This window comes from Mustela putorius, unplaced genomic scaffold (assembly GCF_011764305.1).
Source record: "Mustela putorius furo isolate JIRA1106 unplaced genomic scaffold, ASM1176430v1.1 tig00003846_pilon_pilon_pilon, whole genome shotgun sequence".
NCBI classification, from domain to species: Eukaryota; Metazoa; Chordata; class Mammalia; order Carnivora; family Mustelidae; genus Mustela; species Mustela putorius.
The window spans coordinates 22,417,588-22,439,627 of NW_025421999.1; the positions used below are offsets into that span (position 1 = coordinate 22,417,588).

A 22,040-nucleotide genomic window follows, 5' to 3' on the forward strand; every position below is an offset into this window, starting at 1 on the left:
AACACAATAAAGTAGAACATGGAGGTGGAAAATTAATAGCAAATGTTCTAAAATTTTATTTTTGCTAAGAAGGAGGCTAGAGATGTTGATTACACTTAGACTTTCTTATGTCAAAAATGTATGTTAAAAATTTTAAAGAATGTAAAGAGAATGCAAGAATATCACCAGAATAAAGGAGCCAAGAAAAAAGGAGAAGTGGAGAATAGCAAACACTCATGTGGCGCTTACAATTACTATGCATTGAGTACTATTTTACATATATTTACTCTTTCAGCCCTCAAGACAATTCTCAGAGTGTCATCTTCATTCTGCAAATGAAAAAAACTGCAGAAGAGAATGGTTGAAATAACTGGCTTAAGGTTGTACAATTACTAAGTGGTGAACTTGGGAGTCTTAAATCTTGGCATGCTAACTCCAAAGGCCATTCACTTGACCATGATACCTCTTTTGAATTGTTTAACAAAAACTGACAAGCCAATAGAAATCTGTGGATAGGAAGTAAAGTAGTAAAACAAACAGAAACTAGGAAAAAAAGAGGTAGAAGAAGAAAAAACAGTATAGCAAATATAAAACACAAAACAAGGTAGCAAAATAAATTTAAATACTTTCAGATCAAATAAATGTAAATAGAATATACCTACCAAGTAGGCAACAAGTCTCTGAGCTTGAATTTTAAAAACAAGAGACAAAACCAATATATATACATACGTGTGTGAGTGTGTGTGTATACACACATACACTAGACAAAAATGATAAAAAATATCTGTGTACATGTATGGCAAACCACTGCCCCCAGAATTGGATAGATAGGCAGAGACAGATAATCACAATTTCTAGAGAAGAAACCTATAAATAGAGGCCTTCATGGGATGCAGTGCCTTGGTAAGTATACCTAATCTGTAATTGATGAATTGCTTGGGCATAGGTTAGACAAATCTGAAAGTTAAAAACTTCAGGGGGCTCAGTCATGGAGGAGCACCAATACATTTCTGAGTTTACAGGAGATTTACCACATTCTCACAGTGAATACCATGGAAAAATCCCCCCTTGTGCTTCTGGCAGGGAAAGGGGAAAACTAAACATCTTGAAATATGCCAGAGTATTCTGTTCTTAACAAGGCATGCCTTTGAAAGAAACTATTTTACCAGAACCCAAACTATTAAATTTTTTAGTCTAATTGACCTGGAGAAGTAAGATACCTAACACAAAGGAAATACTTAATGCCAGCATCCTGTAGTTATCCTATCTCCATCTAAGGGGTTAGACGGAGCAAGGAGAATGCAAAATACTTACAAATTTCACAGTCCAGAGACATTGATTCACTAAAAAACTGAGACATAATCATAGGACTATAGAACACTTCTCCTGCTCCCAAAAGTTACAACTACATTACTAAAGGCTTATTTACCACAGTTTCTTTTACCTAATATGTCAAGGTTGGCTATCAAGAGGAAAAATGCAAGACATACTAAAAATCAAAAAATAATCCAAGTGATAGGACAAGCATCAGATTCAGACTCAACATAATATAAAAGGAGAAGAACAAAGCTGAAAGGCTGAAACTGAAGACTTACTCTAAGTCTGAGATATGGAAAGGATGTTGGAAATATCAATCCAAAAATTTAAAACTACAATGACTAAGATGCTAAGGGCTTTAATGGATATAGACAGCATGTAAGAACAGAGGGACAATTTAAGCAGAGACGAAATTTTAAGAAAGGATGAAAATGAAATGCTAGAGAATGAAAACTAACAGAAATGAAGAGTGTCTTTAATGGGCTCATTAGTACACTAGACATGGCTGAGGAAAGACTCTCTAAGACTTGAAAAAAAAATCTCCAAAATATCCAAAAACTACAGAATAACCACAAAAAGTATAACATATGGATAATAAGAATACCAGAAGAAAGAGAGAAAAGGCCAAAAGAAATATTTGAAACAATAATGGCTGAAAATATCCTCCAAACTAGTGTCAGCCACCAAACCACAGATCCAGAAAGCTCAGAGAATATCAAGCAGGATAAATATCTAAAAAGCAAAACAAAAATGAATACAAAAACCCTACACTTAGACATATTGTATTCAAACTGCAGAAAATCAAAGATAAGGAAAAAAAGTCTTGAAAGAAGCCAGGGATAGGGTGGGGAACACACTATCTCTAGAGAAAAGATATGAATTACTTCCAACCTCTCAAATACCATACAAGCAAGAATAAAATGAAGTGAAATAAAGTGTTGAGAGAAAAAACTCAACAACCCAGAACAAACTTCAGAACAAGAAAAGTTATCAGGGATGAAGATGAGCATTACACCGTCAAAGACCAATTCTCCTAGAAAACATACTAATCCCTAATATGTACTTGCCTAACAAAGAAGCACCAAAATAGATGGAAAAAATGGCAAGGAGAAATAAATGGACTCATTGCTATAGCTGGAAACTATCAGAAATGGACAGATTCCGCAGGCAAAAATTCAGTAAGGACATAGTTGAACTCAACAGTGCTATCAGTCAATTGTATATAATTGATGTCTATTGACTATGTCATCAACAACCGGAGAATACATGCTCTTCTCAAACTCACATGAAACAGTCTCCAACACAGGCCACATTCTCGGCCATAAAAAATAACAAATGTAAAAAATAAAAATAATGAAATGTCTACTTTCAGACCACACTGGGATTAAATTAAAATGAATAACAGAAAGACAATGGAAGGTCAGAAAATAATTGGAGATTAAACAATATATTTCTTAATAACAGATAGTTAAAGATGAATTCAAATTAAAAAATATGTTGAACTAAATGAAAATGAAAACAAGCATCAAAATTTGTGGATGTAGCCAAAGCAGTGCTTAGAAGTCAATTTATAGCATTGAATACACATATTAGAAAAGAAGAAAACTCTAAAATCAATAATCTAAGCTTCTACCTTAAGAAACTAGAAAAAGAAGAGCAAAGTAAGTCTAAAGTGAGGAGAAGAAAAAATACTAACAAAATTGAGAGCAGAAACCAAAGAAATTCATACAGGAAATCAATAGAAAAAAATAAACAAAACCAAAATCTGGTTGTTGAAAAGCAGAATTAAATTGGTAAGTTTCTAACCAAGCTAACGAAGAAAACCACAGAGAAGACACAAATTACCGAGATCAGAAATGAAACAGGGAACACATTACAGATACTACAAACATGAAAACAATGATAAAGCAATAGTATGAACAGCTTTATGAATGTAAATTTAGGTATGTACCTAAATCAAATGCACCTATTACTTGAAGGACAAATACTACCAAAAGTCAAATAAAAACAAATAAGAAATAGACAATCTGCACAGGCCTATATTTATTAAAGAAATTGAATCAATAACAGACTCAGATACTTAATTTGTGAATTCTACCAAACATGTAAGATAGAAATTATACCAGCTCTCTAAAATTTCTTCCAGAAGATACAAGCAGAGAGAATACTTCCTAACTCATTGTTTGAGGAGGGCATTACCTCAATACCAAAAATAGATGAAGATATTACAAGAAAACTACAGTGCAATACCTCTCATAGATACAAGTTGCAAAATTCCTCAACAAAATATTTAGAAGTTGAATAAAATAATGTATCAAAAAATATTAACCATGACCATGTTAGGTATGCAAGGCTGGCTCAACTTTCAAAAAATGATCAATCAACATAATTCATCACATCAAAGGACTAAAAAAAAAAATCACTTGATCAAATCAAGGGATGCAGAAAAGCATCTGACAAAATCCAACATCCATTCCTCACAAAAACTTTCAATAAACTAGGAATAAAGGGGAGTTTTGTCAACTTGAGAAAGAAAATCTACACAAACTTACAGCTAAAATCCTACTACTAACTGATGAGAAACTCAAAGCCTTCCCACTAAGATTAAGTGAAAGGAAGGAATGTTCTTTATCATCAATCCTTGAAACTGTATTTCAAGTTCTAGCCAATGTAATAAGAAAAGAAAATAGAAGGTAAACAAATTGGGAAGGAAGACATGATTGTCTATGTAAAATATGTGAAACAGCTGACAAAAAATCGTCTAGGACAAACAAGGAATCATAGCAAGATTTCAGGACACTGGTTACTATACAAATATCAACTGCATAAAAAAACCCAGCAATAGATACGTGAAATTTGAAATTGAAAGTGCAATATCATTTACATTTGCACCCTAAAAAGTGAAATACTGTTATCTAAGTCTAACAAAGGAAAATTGCAGAACTCTGATGAATGAAATCAAATAAATAAATAAATGGAGAGGTATTCCATATTCAGGAACAGGAAGACTCAATATTATCCAGATGTCAATTCTTCCCAACTTGATCTATACATTCAATTACAGTCCCAATTAAAATCCCAGAAAGTTATTTTGTGGGAAAGTTACTCACAAGTTTATATGAAAAAACAAAAGAGGCCAACACAGTGATGAAGCAGAAGAACAAAACTGGAGGACTGAGAGACCCAACTTCATATACCTAAAATACCTTTATCATATACCTAAAATAATCAAGGCAGTGTGGCATTGGTTAAAGAACAGACACCCAGATGAGTGGAAGAGAATAGAGAGCTTAGAAATAGATCCACATGACTATAGTTAACTGATCTTTGACAAAGGAGTAAAGGTAATGAAATGGAGAAAATATCGTCTTTTCAATTAACGGTACGGGAATAACTGGATATTCACATATAGAAAAAACTTAATTTGGACACAGACCTTTCATCCTTCACAAAAATTAACTCATGAATCACAGACCTAAATGTAAAAGGCAAAGCTATAAAACTCCTAAAAGATAACATACAGAAAACCTTAGTGATCTTGGGTAAGTTAATACCTTTTTAGATACAACACCAAAGGCATGATCCATGGAGAATGAATTAACATAAAGAATTAGTAAGCTGAACTTGATTAAACTAAAACCTTCTGTTCTGGGAAAGACAATGCCAAAGAATGACAGAGAAAATAATTGTAAAAGATATATCTGATAAAGGCCTGTTATCCAAAATATACGAAGAGATCTTAAAACTTAACAATAAGAAAACAAACATAAATTTAAAAAATAGGTCAAAGATCTGAACAGACATATGTAGATGGCAAATAAGCATATTAAAAGTGCTCAACATCGTATATTATTAGGGAATTGTAAGTTAAAACAAGAGATAACTCTTCATACCTAATAGAATGGCTAGAATCAAAAAAAATTAAAGTACAATATGCTAGTGAAGATGTGCCGCAGAAGTATATGGGAATACAAAATGGCTCAGCCACCTCAGGAGACAATTGGCAGTTTTTTACAAACTAAACACAATTTTACTATACAATCCAGTAATCATGTTCTTTGGTATTTACTCAAATTAACTGAAAAACTCATGTACACACAAAAACTTGCCCACAGATATTTTCAACACCATTATTTACAACCACAAAAACTTGGAAGTAACCAAGATGTCTTTCAAGTAGATGAAGGGATAAATAAACTGTGCAGAACTGCGTGGAAGTCAATCTCAGGATCCTATAAACTGCGTAAGTCCAACTGTGTGATGTTCTGGAAGAGACAAAACTAAGGGGAAAGTAAAGGAAATAGTGGTTTCCAGGGGTTATGGGGAAGGAGGCACAAATATGGCATAGAGAATTTGGGGGGGTAATAAAACTACTCTGATGTTAAAATGGAGGATACGTGTATTATACATTTTCATAACTAATAGAATATACAATATCAAAATGAACCCAAGTGTAAAGTATAGATTTTGGATGATAGTAAAGAGTCAATATAAGTTTATTATAACAAACATATCCATCTGGTGTGGGGTGTTAATAGAAGGGGAGGCTATGCGTATATGAGAGTGGGTGGTATGTGGGAACTCTGTATCTTCAATTCAATTCTCTGTGAACCTAAAAATGCTCTAATACCTAAAGTCTGCTTTATTTTTTTAAATGTTACAACATTGATAAATCTTGTAAACGTCATTCAAAGCAAAAGAAATCCTTTACAAAAGACTACATGGTATACGATTCCATTTATATGTAATGCTGAGAGTAGGTATGGTAGATAGATTAAAGATTACCTAGAGGTGAGGGAGTGGGTGGTATGAGAAACAAGTAGTGACTGCTAAAATTGTGTTTGTTTTGGGGTAAGGAAAGTATTCTTGGATTGTGAAATGCTTGCAAAATTCTGTGAATTATGCAAAAGCCATTGAAACGTACATGTTAAATGAATGAATTTTATGTAATGTTGTAATCTCAATAAAGATGCTTAGAAAAGGAATATAATCACATTCACAGTATAGTACTATACAGTAAGGGCATTTTCAGGGTCAAATTACCACATCTTTCATTCTTTAAGTCACAGGCACACTGGTAAGAAAGGAAATTTCAATATTTCAAATAAATCATAGTGACCACATTGGAAGAGTATTTATATTTAAAACTGGGAAATTTATCATCAAAGATCAAATTCTGACTTTTGAAGTGCTACTATGAAATTAAAATGACAATTTCTGTTTCTGCTCAGGATTATTCAAACATCATGCTTACAAAAGGCACATATTTTTACAAAACTTATCAGAGGTCACGGTTATAAGACTTTTCCGTAGCAAGGACCCATATGATTGTCTCAAATTACTTTTCATACCTCATGTGCTTTTACATGAAATTCAACCATTATTTCATTTCAGAAACAATAACAAATGTCAACTTTAATTTTAACTCCTGGAATATTATCATGATGTAAAAGTTTACAGCCACAATCTTTATTTGTGAAAATTGCTATTTTATCTTTCAATCCAAATTTTTAGTAAAATGCATAGGTATTAAGTGTACAATGTAATGAGTTTTGAGAAATGTATATGTACCCCCATGTAATGAACAACCCAGTCATATATAAAATATTTCTATCACCTCAGGAAGTTTCTTCATTCTAATCCCTCACCCGGCCCACCATGTTCTGATTTCTATCACCATAGATTAGTTTTGCCTGTTCTTGAATTTCTTATGGTTAAATTAGTAATATATAATCATTTGTGTCTGGATTCTTTAGGTCAGCATAATGTTTATGAGTGTCTTAGTTGGCTTAGGCTGCCATACAAAATATCTTAGACTGAGTGTCTTAAACAACAGATATTTATTTTCTCATGGTCATGGAGTCTGGGAAGTCCAAGATCAACATGGCAATAACTGGTGAGCGCTCTCTCCTTGGGTTGCAGATGGCCACCTTCTCATTGTGTCCTACATGTCAGTTATTCCATCATAACTTGAAGCAGAAGCCCTTGATGTTAAATTTTAAATTTTGTTTTTTATGTGAAAACTGCATATATATGGCAAGTAAATATACATAAGTTAATTTAAACATGCATTTTAATGTGTGGGTTGCATAGTTAGTGTTTAATTCAAAAGTTTAGGAATCTGATTCTTGAGTTCATCAACTATATAATCTAGGTAAATTTTGCTTTGCAAGGATTTGTGTCCTTTTCTATAGTGTGAGGATAATAATACAGCCTACCCCATGGTTATTGTAATTACTAAGTAATGTATAGAAAGCACCTAGCCGGGGTGCCTGGGTGGCTCAGTGGGTTAAAGCCTCTGCCTTTGGCTCAGGTCATGATCTCAGGGTCCTGGGATCAAGCCCTGCATCAGGCTCTCTGCTTGGCAGAAAGCCTGCTTCCCCCCTCTCTCTCTGCCTGCCTGTTTGCCTACTTGTGATCTCTGTCGGTCAAATAAATAAACAAAATCTTTAAAGAAAAAAAAAAAGAAAGCACTTAGCACAGTTTATTGCATATTACAAATGTACATGATAATAATATTCTTCATACATCATATAAAAAAATATCTAAAATATCACCAAAACATTTTAACAGTAATTATTTCTGTGTAACATTTAACATTTATCTACTTTGACTTCTATAATTTCACTCTTTACACTGAATATATATCTTTTAATAATAAGAAATAAATATTATTTTAAAGGACAGTTGACTTCTAGAATATTTGCTATTAGAAGTTCCTAAATTAGCTTATATTGTCAAAAATTGCCAGTATTTTTCTAAAGAAAATTATTCTTTGTTCAAGTTTCCTTTTTTTTTTGTCTATTAGGAAGGTAATAAACAATAAAATAAGTTGATAGTATGCACATTTGAACATTCAGTGGAAAAGCGAACCAAGAATGCCAAAATCCTGAAGTCATTATAAGACCAGTAATGAACACATGACTGTTCGTGCTTTTTCCCCCCTTGAACCAAGAACTACTTAAATACTTGATTCCTAGAGAAAGCAATGATACAATTTAGAAATTATAGCATTGAGAAAATAAACTTACAAATGTGAAATGCATTTCTCTTTATGGCTGGAAATTGTATTTTAAACAAAGATAACATTTCTAAAGGAACAACCATGTTTGTTTATTAGTGGAATAGCGAGGACATAATCTGAACTTTATCACAAAAAAATGTTGGTTTTTTTGATCTTCTTAAATGTATGTTTTAGAAATGTCTTTATTCCAGTTAAAAACTTTTATATTGGAGAATAACTTCTCTTACATTCTTTTTTTCAAGAGAGAAAAGAGTGTGAGTGGTGTGGGGGAGCAGCAAAGTGTGAGGTAGAGAGAGAATCTGAAGGAAGCTCCATGCGAGCATCAGCAGAGATGGGGCTTGGATCTCAAAACCCTGAGATAATGCTTAAGCCAAAATCAAGAGTCAGATGCTTAACCAACCAAGCCACCCAAGAACCCCACTTCTCTCACATTGTTAATTTTCTTTATCAAAGTAGAGTGGCTAGGAGTTTGTTTGGCCCTTGGTCCTTTTGTGTTTAGATTATATATGAGCAGAGACACATTTCTTATCTTAAACTACTACTTTCAGTAAAAGATGTCCTTAACTCAGCCACCCAGATGTTAGGAATCAGATAGTATCAAAATCATAACAATGTTATTTGAGAAAGTTTTAGATTATGAACAACTGAAGTTCACAAAAAAAAAAAAAAAAAAAAAGATAGGAACACCAGATTGTAGCCCGGAAAAAAAAAAAAACCCTCTTCCTCTCCTGATATTTTTGCTTATATTATTGGATGTGGATTTTCTGTATCATGAGAAGGTAAAAGATAGCATTATTGGAAAAAAAAAAAAAAGAGAAGAATGCGTTTTAATATGAAAATGTATATAGCCTGCACAAGCTTTGGAAAATGATTACTTCTTTGAGCCAGTTTTGGAATGTAACAATTCTTATTCCCAAGGTAAGTTGGGGTGCATGGGCCAAAAAGTCTCCATGTTTCTACAAACCAGATATCACCTTTCTTAGACTAGTTAAGGCCTATGAATGTCAATGACTGTAAATCAGGGAGGCAGAAATCTGGTAACAAAAACAAAAACATATAAGAGAAAATCAAATATAAATTCCTAGGTTTTGATACTATTTTTAAAAAGTTTTAGTATTTAAAATTGCTGAAAATAATTTCTTCAGTCAAATTATTAGGAAAAAAATGGAATATTATAATATTCTCTTCTAATGGGGATATTATCTTTCAATGGAAGCAAAAGCCAAGATTCTTTCTGACACACTGTGGCATTCTCTTATGAGAAAGTAGCCTGTGATTTTTTTTTTTAAGGTAAGGGAAAAAATTAGAAGTAGGACTTAAATATCAAGTGGAGAGTACCTGTTGAAATAATTTCTAAATATGTGGAACGTATCTATATGAGACATTTATGATAAAGACTAAACTTAAACCCCCAAGGCCAAAGTCCTAGGATCTTAATTTCTTTCTCACATGTACTAAACCATATCTACTAGATGGAGATAGGAAAGGAATTGGTATATAAATAATATGAAGTACAGTAACAAATCCTTTTCCTAGCTCTAATCCTTTATCAGATGCACTGACTACCTCATATGAATTATTTATTAATCTTCACAAAACCCTATAAGTATTGCCAAAGTTTCTATTTTTCTGATGATGTATCTGATATTAGAAAGAAAAAAGTTAGTGTTCTCAAATCACAGAATTAGTAAGAGGCTACAGTGAAACTTGGAACAAAGGTTGCCTGAATACAAAGCTCATACAAAGCTCATGTATGCTGTTGTTATTTCTAATATCATGCTATACTATCTTTCACAATTAGATTGTTTGTTTTACCAAATTTATAATACTCTACATTAAACTCCTGAAATAGATTTTACTCAAACAAATGTTGGTAATTTAAAAAGTAAATATGATAGTGCTTAAAAGATGAAAAGCAGCTGACCTAATAGGCTCCTTTTTGACAATTCCTGAAAAAGTAAATTTTAAAGAAACTAAAATTTTACATTAAATTTTACATTTATACTCCGTAAATTCATTTTATATTAATATTAGATATTGAATCTCTTTTGTAGAAAGAAACTAAAATGTTGAAAAGTAAAATAAAATCACTAAATTTTATTTACCTCCATTAGAACAGTGTCATATTTTTTTCCCATTGTGTTCCTTAGTACCCTTCTATTTAAAAGTTTTAGAGCAACTTAAAAAAATATTTTCATGATTATTAAGAGTATTTTCTGAAATTACACACTATAAGACTATTAAAAAAAGAAAATCATAATACTTTCATTCTAAAAGAAATTCCTATATAGAACCATTTAAATATTTCAGATTTTGAAAAATGTATCTTTAAAATACATTTAAAAAGTGATTTTTAGATATTTCCCTCATCATCAAATCTGAGAAAGCCAAAAAACCATTTTTAAGTAATATTTTACACTAAAATGTGTAAGACAAATACTTGTGCTTTTTAAAAAGGTATTTTAAAATACCTTTAAAAATCTTTAATGAAACTTTACAGAAACTGTTGCTTTCAGATATTGAAAATAATTAACAAGTTCTATAACACCTCTATTACTGCATATTCAATATTATAACCTCAATAATTTTAGTTTTCTATTTAGAGATAATTAAATATCAGTAATACTGTAACATGTAGAAATCTAAACAGATTACTGCTGTTACACAAGAAGTTTTAAACAATTCAGAACAGTTTTAATACCTCTTTAATGCCTATCTTTTTAATGTCAATGCTAAGTTAATAACATTCTGTTGCATATTTTCAAGCAAGCAAAAAATACAATAAAATAGTGATTTTGGTACTACTTTCAAATGGCTCTTACATAGAGTACAAAATTAATTTAAATTCAAACTGTGAAAATCAATACCACAGCTAAACAAATCATCTTGAAGTATAACATCACCATTTTATTATGAATTTGAAATGTGAAAGTTTATTGCAAAAGCAACAAAACCCTAATAATAGTTAACACTGATTTTCAAATTGTTTGTGATTTGATTATACAATGAATTAACGTAAACCCAGAAAAGTATGCTGTATCAATATTTTCATTCTTATCAATATAACTGAAGAGTTTTTAAAGCTTGTAGATTTTTCAACACTTTTATGGTTTTATTTACACAAAAGAATGTAAATATCTGGTACAAAATTCTAGTTTTTACATATCTCATCTTTGTCTCTCCCTCTGTTCAGTTCCCAGCTCACTTATGCTAGTGGATACTCTTGTGCATGCACAAAACATTTTTCTTTTCCTCCTAGAAATTACATACTTATATGGAAAAACATTAAAGACTGTGGAGTAATTTGCTCTGTATCTTTAACCAAACCACATCAGTGTTTGCCCTTTCTTAAATATCCATGTTAAAAATTTAAAAAAGTAATGCATTATATTGATATGTTATTTTGGTTTGCAAATACATTTGTAGCTTTACCTCCTTCTATTCAAGACTTTGATTGTATTATCTTGTGGGAAACATCAATTTTTACTGTTAGCTGCTATTTCCAAAGCTACAGGAAGCTATTTTTTCTCTGATTATAGCCAGACAAAATGTATATGGGGTTGGAGGATATAAATTTACTTGGAGCAAAGTTCCATCTATAAATTCTAGGTTTTTATCCCAAATATTCCTATTATGACAAAAAGAAAATAATTATTATATATAATATAAATAGGACAGAGAACACCCCATTTTTATTCCTACAACATCCCTATATGATAGGAAGATTGAAATTGTTACCAACATTTTATAATTAGGTACTCGTAGCTCAGATGACAAAACTAACAGAAGGTAGCATGAGGGCTGGAGCTGGTCTTAGAGTTTTTTAGTTCAGTGCTCTGGACATAGACCAATAATCACATCACAATGTGGTTCACACCTTTGCAAGATACTCAATGAAAAGTATGACCTAAATATGGAAAAGCATATTAACTTATATTACTGTTATATGTTAAACAATCTGTAACTTATTTCAAAGTGAGAAATATATATTAAACAAATTACAAATATACTAAAAGAGCTATTTCTGAAATAAAGGAATTTTCATAGAGGTCTACAGTGGAGAAGAAGGACAATTGTCAATAATATATCTATGGGTTTAGATCTTATTTTCAAACTCTTGACTTTATTCTGCTATGTTGATCTACTTTTACCACTAGGAAAAAAAAAATTTCTTATTAAATGCCATAAAAGTTTATCAGGTAGGATGACGTATGTTTTTGGTGACATGCAAGTTTGTATTATTTAAAAGCCAATCTCTACATGTAAATGTCAGTTATCATTTGGGAATGTTCCAATATTTTGTTGAAAAGAAACACAAATGAGGAATGAAGAGAATGAATAACAAATGCAATCCCAAACACAAAGTGAGTACTTGTAGAAGACTGTGAAGGGGTCTATCAGTCTTATCTAACAAAAGCAAAGTCAGAATCCCACATAAAGTTTAGAATAATAATCTGATAAAATAGAATCTCAATGAAACCATGTCCACAGGTCTATGCTAGAATCATTTTATAACTTATGTAATTTTTGTACTCTAGCAGTTCATCTTTCAAGAGGCCCTATAAAATATAATATTGGGAGGGAAGACAGAAATAATTAGTAATACAAACTATAGTAACCAAAGCTTCTAAGCAAGACTTGTCCATGTCTTACAGGAAATATTTCAAAAGAGCTTGGTTAACTCAGAAACCTCTATTCCATGTTCTTTTTATTATAAAAATCACACTTTCTATAATTTTATTCCCCTTGCTTTGTGATATATTAGATCAAACAACAAAAAAATGTTTCTCATTGTATGCTGTACAGATCACCTGCAACAGAATTTCTTAAAGAACAGGAGGAAGGGCATTCCTGTTGGAAATGGTGATTCATGGGATGTATTCAAATCTAATGAACCAAAAATTAGGGATAGAGGGGACTGGAATTTTTATTTAAAATAAGCTTCTTAAGCAAACAAAATTTTGAGAATCATCCCTGAATAGTTAATATTTCATGAAACATGCTCATATTTGTATAAATTTGAACTCCCAGGAAGGTGCAGAGTCACTTTGTAAGTAGAGAAATTGATAAACCTATGAATGAATTAATAAATGGGCTAGCTGGTAATTGAAGCTAAAATCTATAAATTGCTGGTTCTATACAGATGCCAATGTTCACTAGATGCAACATTCTCTCAAAGCCCAAAGAGATCAAGTAATTAGAAAAATAAAAGATTAATATTCTAGTGCTGTATAATAATATGAATTAGTACAGCTCACATAGCAGGTACATGTTATGTGTTAAATGAAAAAATGTGTCTGGGTGGATTTTCTCAAATGTTGTCACTGTAGTCCAGAGAGACAAACACAGTGCTATTCAACTCCACTTAGAAGACACTTTAGCCTGAACTTACTTGGTCTTTGTGCAGACATTGATGGCTCTAAAGCAAGCTAAAGTTAGAATTCAAAAATACAGGACCATATCCAATAGCAGGACCATTTCACAGAATTTCTATTACAAATATCACACAGCTCAACAATAGTTAATACTTATTACTTAGTATTAACTATTGTTATTACTTATTGTTATTGTTATTACTTATTACTCACATCTGTGTGAAGTCCTAGTTTTTCAAGTATATTAATTCATTTAGTGAACATTTAAAAATATATGTGCAGATTTTTTATAATGTTTGGGTAACTGTGGTCATCAACTGCCAGTTTAATTACTGGGATTTCTGAAAGTATCTTGTATTTTAAAAAAAGAGCTACTTAGATTGAGGTGATCTGGGTGTTATTTTATTCGGTATGTTCTAGATTTCACTGACTTCCATGGTCCTTAAAATCGCTATGCTTTAACACCCCACAAATTTGGAATATTTTAACCTCTAATATGTACTCATTGTACAAATTACTCATATGTATTCATTAATATGTACTTAATATGTATCATATTAAGTTATTTTGGTACTATGCTGAATGAAATTCTAAGCAGTATTTAAAGCAACATTACAGATAATATTAAAGGATCCATAATTTAACTTTGTGAAGTCCTTGACTTTTTAAAAGAAGCTTTTCTACAAAGAATCTTTATTTTAAAGTGATAACTCTTCTATTGTCCTGGTATTTCCAATGATCAATACTCAAAGAAAACAAAGTTTACATGTTTTTAGACTGGTTCACATACTTAATATCACTAGAATATAAGTATACAGATAGGTAGGTAAGTAGGTAGATTTTTTTTTTAACATTTAGCGTCCTCTCCCCTCTTTTTCTAACATCATTGAATGATAGTATCTATTTTTCACTAATTGAAATACATGTTTTTATTCTGTAAATATGGGTTCTTTCTGTTTTAAGAAGCCTTCAGCTGGGAGAAAAAAAGAAAAGAACAGAAAGTGAACTTTAAATTTATAAAGACTGGTCACAATGCAAAAGAATTTGCCGTAAGACTGCCTTAATGCAATGAGTTTCTCTTGAAACTTAAGTTTATGTTATATATAATCTGGTAAGATATTGGGGTTTTAGAAATTTAGAAATCACTGTATTCTGCAAAGAATAGCAGTATAACTGTTCATAATTACTATATTTAAAACAAATAAAATATATGTGCTATTACCTTGTTTGCTTTTGGTAATAAAATGTTAGTTTTCATTTTTACATGATTATTTAATTTTATTTATATGATTATACTTTCCAAGACCAGAAAATATAAATGTTTTTTTCTTTTGTTAGCATCTCTGGAATGTGATTTTTAGATATTTGCCTCATCATCGACTCCAAGAAAGCCAAAAAACATTTTTTAAGTAATATCTTACGCTAAAATGTGTAAGACAAATACTTGTGCTTTTCAAAAAATTCTGATATTTTCAAGGGAGTATAAGTTATATAGAAAATAATAAAACACATAATTGCAATTAGTATTTCACTAAAAAATAAAATAAAAATGCATGTAATGAAAATGAGCTTACATTTACAAGCTCAAATATCTATTAAATTAGTGAAGTTCCTCAAATTTTCTATGAAAGTTAAGGAAGTAAAAGATTTGGATAGGTTTTTTATAAATCCCTTGCTGTACCACTGTAATTTGTCTTTCTACTTTTGAAAAATTATTGATTTTAATAACTTTTAAAAATACACAAATTTAATCACTGTGATCATTGTATTTCTAGCATAGTTACTAAAATATTAGAGAGTATCTTATATTTGAAGATGAGAACTAATTACTTTGAGGTAAGCTGGCAGATACTATATTCATGTCTTCTGTAATTAGAGCACCAATTTCAGTGGTGCTTAAAATTGTTATATCTTAAAATTCCAGAAATTTGGATATTTTGTTCTCTGTTATATATTAATTCCACATTTTTTGTGCTCAGAATTTAAAAGTTATATTTAAAACAATCTTATAGTAAATATTTAATCTACTTTAAAAATTATAGATGCTGTATGTTCTATATTTTCACATGCCCAATACACTTGAATAGAAATCCAAAAACATACAATTAAACAACTCTGAAGAATTAAATCTTAACCAATACGTATTATTAATGCTAGATCCTTTAATAAAAAATTAAGGTAAGGAAGTTTTACTTACTTCTACTTATTCAACTAAAAGACTTATTTTCCTCCTTCAACCAATTTACTGAAGAACAATCCCTTGTTACATTAATATTAATAATTATACTTCTCATTTATTTATCACTTCACAAAGAGTACAGACTACCCTTGGACATAATAAATTTTTCAATCAGTTATACCTCATACAGACAAGTTATACACTGAAAACACATATATGTTATAGCAAACTTATTCTACACAATGTTGCAGATTTGCAAAAGATATTTTAAATACCAGATGTCTCTCATCTTTTACAATGGTTCTACATACTAAAATTTGATTTCAAATAAATTTTCAGGAACTTAGCATTCGTATTTTCCTCAAATATGTACAATCATGTATGTTTCTGTGGGACCAGGCTTCAAAAAACTTGGACTTAAAATTCTTTAATAATAAACAATATGATTGAAATCTAATATTGAAAGAGCTGGAAAAGTAGACATCAGTTTCTAAATTGATTTGGCAATATAACATCAATTGATTAGTTAGGGATTGAAATCTACTGAAATATTAATAGAGACATAGATGGCTACTGAAGATGTCAGATCTTAAAACTGAATAACTTAATAATCATTTTATTTTATATCCATACTCATCCATAATAATCATTCATCCATTACTATATCTTGACTGAAAAAGTTTTGACTTTTATATTAACTGAAATTTTTCACATAAATCTGTTTGATTTCATGTAAGAGATTAATCATCATCTTAGATAAAAGCATAAGTAAAATTTTAAATCATGAATTTATATATACTACTTTTGAAAAAAACTGAGCTTATATTTTAAATATTTATTTTCTAAATAATTGAATGGATAGGAATACTTGGATCTTAAAGACATATATTTCACATTCAAGTACCATTTTACATAATTAGTGAACTTCTAGGCAAAACAGTCTTTTGGACACAATTTTCTTCTATATGACCTTTGTTCACTGAGAAAACTAGGCAACAGGGCTGTATATGGCATTATTTTAGAGGATAGCCCAGTGGACTTGGAACATTCCATGTCATGGCAGAGCAATCTCATGATCTAGGGACCAGCATTAGTATACTACTGCAGCCTATGCTGAGATAATGTAGAGTTACATGGAGAAAGTCCAAACTTTCTAATATCTCTCATTCTTAAATTTGCTCAGACCACAGACTAAAATGTCTAAATGAAAAAAAAAAATCCCCAAAACAAACAAACAAAAAAACCTGAGGACCAGCTATTAACTGTCCAAATTAAATAGTCTCCCAAACCTGTCTGGTCTTCAACTTGGGAGACTAGAAACTTCAGAGGAGCTGAGATCTGGAGGGTACCAGCACTGACTGACATTTGGGTTTCTGTAAAGGACTCCTCAGTATCACTGAAGTTTATGATTTCCCGCACCCTGTCGAGATACTCCTGAGGCTATCAGGAAATCCAAAGTGATTTGGAACATGCCTGGATTTCTTCAAAGATTATCTTTGCAAGTTAAGTATAACTGCCTTCCTGGGGATATCAATTGACCAAGAGCTGTCATGTAAAGGAAAGGAGAGAGAGAATACTATCGGCACAACCCAGTGTCTATGTACCAAAAAGCTAACCTTGATGTTATATGGACAACCTCTTGGCCCTTCCATTGACAGTCACAATTTAAGTCTTGCCCCCTTCACTGTTACTGACCAAAGCAAAGGAACAATTTACAGGCACTGTTACAGAGCACAATAGCAAAAGAGGCTATTCTTACAAAGTGCAAACCTACAAGGGTAATGACCATACTCTGCCTGCTGTAACTCCATCTACTTGTCCTCCACCACTGCAATTGGTTTCTCTATGAAACATTCCCTGGCCACCATCCCCTACCTCCACATTAGGTGTTATCCCTACATTAAACTGTGTGCTTAATCAAATTAGCACCTGTAGCAAAAACTACTATGTATTTACAGTTTTATTTCAAACACTAGAAATGTAAAGTTCCTGTAAACAGGATCTATGATTATTTTATTTTTTATGTCCCTAGGACTGAGCTCAGTGCTTAGCACATGGTAAGTGCTTGGTAAACACTGTCTGAGTTGAAGCTGAATGAGGATACCACAACATCAGGCACATCTCCCACATCAATGATTTGGAGGTGGGGAGATGAGATTCGTTTAAAACAAAACAAAACAAAACAAAAAACACCCAGACTTCGTTGTTCTTAAAAAAAAACAAAAAAAAAAAACCAGTATTAAAACATCAGGAAACATCAGTGACCTTGCCATCACTGAGTAAATAACATCTTTGTAGGTCTATGCAAGGAGACCTATACCATTTTTTATCATGATAACATTTTACTTCCATAAACACTTATAACCCAGGAAGCTGGTTTAGGAAAAAAAAGTTTAAATGTCTATATATTTCTGGGACTCCTTATTCTTTGTTAAACTTATTTGCAGCTCTCAAATGATTACATTATTTATTTTCTGGGACTCCTTATTCTATGTTAAACTTACTTGCAGCTTTCATATGATTACATTACTTATACCCTTTAGTACATGATTAAAAAGTATTTAGAAATTGTTTTAGTGACTTAGAATAAAGGAAAGTTCAATTTTAAAAAAAGTACTACCCAAAGATTTATGGTTAAATAAAAACACACATTTACTTTACTTAAGATATAAAGGGTTCCCTACATATACAACAGGTTTTTCATGAAAGTAATAAGCTTATGAAAACCCTGAAATCTTGCAAACTCTCCTCTAACTTATGGAAGACATAAAACACTAATTTACTAACTGCCATCTAAATTTTACTGTATTTTTCTAAAACATCCTTGAAACAATAGGGGAACATCTTGGGGTGAGGGCTGAAATACGTATTTTGGATATATTTTATAGACAAAAGATGTGATCAAGGCAACCATAATCAGAGAATAAAGCAGACAGACTTGAATTTTTATCACAATTGCACATGGAATAAAGGTTGAGTAAGGAGTCAGAAGGTAAAGTGCTGCATATACAAAGCACAAAATACAGTCTAATAAATACTTCACATGCTTAGGTGATTTCAAGTTAGTTCTTACATGCAACTTTGTGAAAGGCTAATGTATAGAGTATATGTTAAATGATTTCTTTCCCCTAAGACAAAACTATTCAAAAACTTTAAAATCTCTTAATCACTACACATTTTTACAATGCCAGAGAAGAAGAAAAAGAGAAATTATTAATTTTTAAAATTACCCAGCAATTCCATTGCATCATCTTCATTATCAATATCTTCTTCTGTTACAGATGGGGTAGGGCTGTGGAGAGACTCAAAAGAATCTTGAGAGAGCATTGCTGCCAGAAGTTTCTTATGTTGCTGTTGCTGCTGTTTTAATCCTTTAGTCTTGGGCTCCACCTTTAAGCTGAAGAAATATTTAAATGTTAGTTTTCAATGATGACAACTCTATTAATTAGCTCTGATAAAAGAAATAATCTAAAACCAAATTTTCATTTGATTAATTTCACTATGTGAAATTATAGTCATATTAGCAATATCTTCCCTAAGGATAAGGGAAATACAGACGGTCTTCCTTCCTAGACATCCTTTGGTACCTCATTGACCATCTCACAAGTAAGTATAGGTAAGAAATATGGCAAACTGAAACTCTGCCCCACTTAAGGGAGGAGGTGCTACTCAGCTCCTACCAATTGTCACCAAGTCATAATGAGAGCCCACTGTTAAAGAATTTTTCTGATTTTTTTTAAAGAGGAGGCAGAAAATCCAGATTTTTATATGAAATTCCTTTACAAACAAATGTAATGGGATAGCTATTTTAACATACTATGACAAGATTATTTTTTTAAAAGTTTATTTATTTGAGAGACAGAGAGAGAGAACACCAGCAGCGTGGAGGGGCAGAGGAAGAAGGAGAAGCAGACTTCCTGCTTAGCAGGGAGCCAAATGTTGGGGTTTATCCCGGGACACCAAGATCATGATTTGAGTCAAAGGTAGACACTTAACCAACTGAGCCACCCAGGCACCACAGACAAGATTATTTTAAATGACAATTTTAATTTCTTTTTTTTTTTTTTAAGATTTATTTATTTGTTTGAGAGAGAGAGCACGAGTAGGGGGAGAGGCAGAGAGAGAATCCTTAAGCACATTCCCTGCTGAACACGGAGCATGACTCGGGGCTCCGTCCAGAAGATCATGACCTGAGCTGAAATCAAGAGCCTGCCATTTAACAACTGAGCCACCCACACAACAAAAAATTTTAATTTCTATGATTAAAGTAAATTTCCTCATTGTCCTATCATGCTGCCTAGATCTTGGGGTAGGATGAGGTAAAAGAAAGGATGGATACAGAACTGGCAATTAAATGTTTCTCAGGTTCTTCCAGTCTAGAGAGTCTGTAAATTTGGAAGAGTTTCTTGGTGATAAAGCTGGGATCCTTTGGGTAAATGTTGCCTTTCATGGTTCCCTCTCCTCCAAATTCTCAAGACAGTGTCGGACCGGACAACTTACAAGTACAAACAGCAAACACATAGAGTTTCAAAAACTGTCCCTAAGTTCTTCTCTTCTCTGTAATTCAATTTCTTTTCCTGTTATTGTCCAAAGAAAGGAAATGCCAAATGTCACCCCATAAAATAAAAAAACACATGATATGTAGAGGAAGTCTTCCCCAAGCAGGATGGAAAGATAACACTTTCTAAAGGTAAAGAACCATAAGGCAAATAGGTTAAATGCATTGTCCCCACTGCCTCCAGGCCAAAATGCTGAGGAAGCTTGACAAAAAACAAAAATAAAGAACCAACCAGATAAATTTCAGGGCACAGATCAGAACATTTCAAGCTGTCTTAATAGAAGTACCAGGTTCAGCACTGTCAAAGTAGGGAATGGAAAGAGCAAAATGACATTGCATGTCACCAGTGAGCAAAGATCAATCAGCCCCACCTCCCTATTCACATCCAAATTAGGGTGAATATGTTAGAGAAGGTCAGGGGAAATAGGGATGAAGAAAAAGCTTTTATTTTTCCACACTAATGCTGGTTAATAAACGTAGAAGAAATGACAGATTCAGAAAACCACCATTTTGCAACCACCAACATAGTTTAACTCTTCAGGCTAGAATCACCAATTGATACTAACGTTCGTTGTTGAAAGATTGTTGGGGAAAGTTGACTGTCAAAATCTCAAGGTGTTTTCAACAGTTCACTAATGTTTTTAATTGATTTTTTTGGCTTTGAAATAATTACAGATTTACATGTAGTTCTAAGAAATGATAAAGAGAGATCCTATGTACTCTTTCTTTACACTGTTTCCATCAATAACATTATCTTATAAAACTAGAGTACAATATTATAACCAGGATCCTGACAATGATATGATTTTCCGATCTCATTCAGATTTCCCATTTTAACTGTACTCATTTGTATGTGTATGCCTGTGTGTATTTAGTTCTAGATAACTTTAGTACTTGCGTAGGTTTGTGTATCATATACCGACCATCAGAATCAAGATACAGACCATTTCAAACACCACAAGACTCTTTTCTAACCACTCCTGCTTTCCTCCATATGCCTTCTTCCCTGTCTGTAATCCTTGGAAACCACTAGTCCGTTCTCCATTCTTTTAATTTTATCATTTCAAGAATAATATAGGAGCACCTTGGTAACTCCGTCATTAAGCATATGCCTTGGGCTCAGGTCATGATCCCAGGGTCATGGGATTGAGCCCCACATCAGGCTCCCTGCTCAGTGGGAAGCCTGACTCCCTCTCCCACTGCCTCTGCTTATGTTCCCTCTCTTTCTGTGCCCTCTCTTTCTTGGTGGTCATGAATTCACAATGATACCAGTCAGTGTAGCCAAGTGTTCTCCACTGGAAGAAGTGCATGCCAGTTCAGCCACAGAACAGACAAAGAGTTAGATTTAAATAAGGTAGTTTTACCACACAAGGAAAACAAAGGACAAAAGAGGTAAGAGAACCAGGATATATTCAATAAGTAGATCAAAATAATGAATCAAAAATAAAAACTACTCCCCTTCCAATTTCCCTCAACTCCCTTCTCCTGAGGGAAATTGGAAGGAGAGGTGAACCATGAAAGACTATGGACTCTGAAAAAGAACCTGAGGGTTTTGAAGGGGAGGGTGGGTCAGAGGTTGAGGGAACCAGGTGATGGGTAGTAGGGAGG

The 22,040-nt window shown here is 32.3% G+C and overlaps 1 protein-coding gene across 9 annotated transcripts in view; it reads right to left on the bottom strand.

The window, feature by feature from the left end:
- Positions 1 to 22,040, bottom strand: part of CUNH8orf34 (chromosome unknown C8orf34 homolog) — a 394,040-nt gene that overhangs the window by 229,843 nt on the left and 142,157 nt on the right. For all 9 annotated transcript variants that reach the window (XM_045063224.1, XM_045063225.1, XM_045063227.1 and 6 more), the window contains one exon: positions 19,105 to 19,271. In XM_045063224.1, the coding sequence (XP_044919159.1) occupies positions 19,105 to 19,271 (167 nt within the window). The remainder of the gene's footprint in view (positions 1 to 19,104; positions 19,272 to 22,040) is intronic.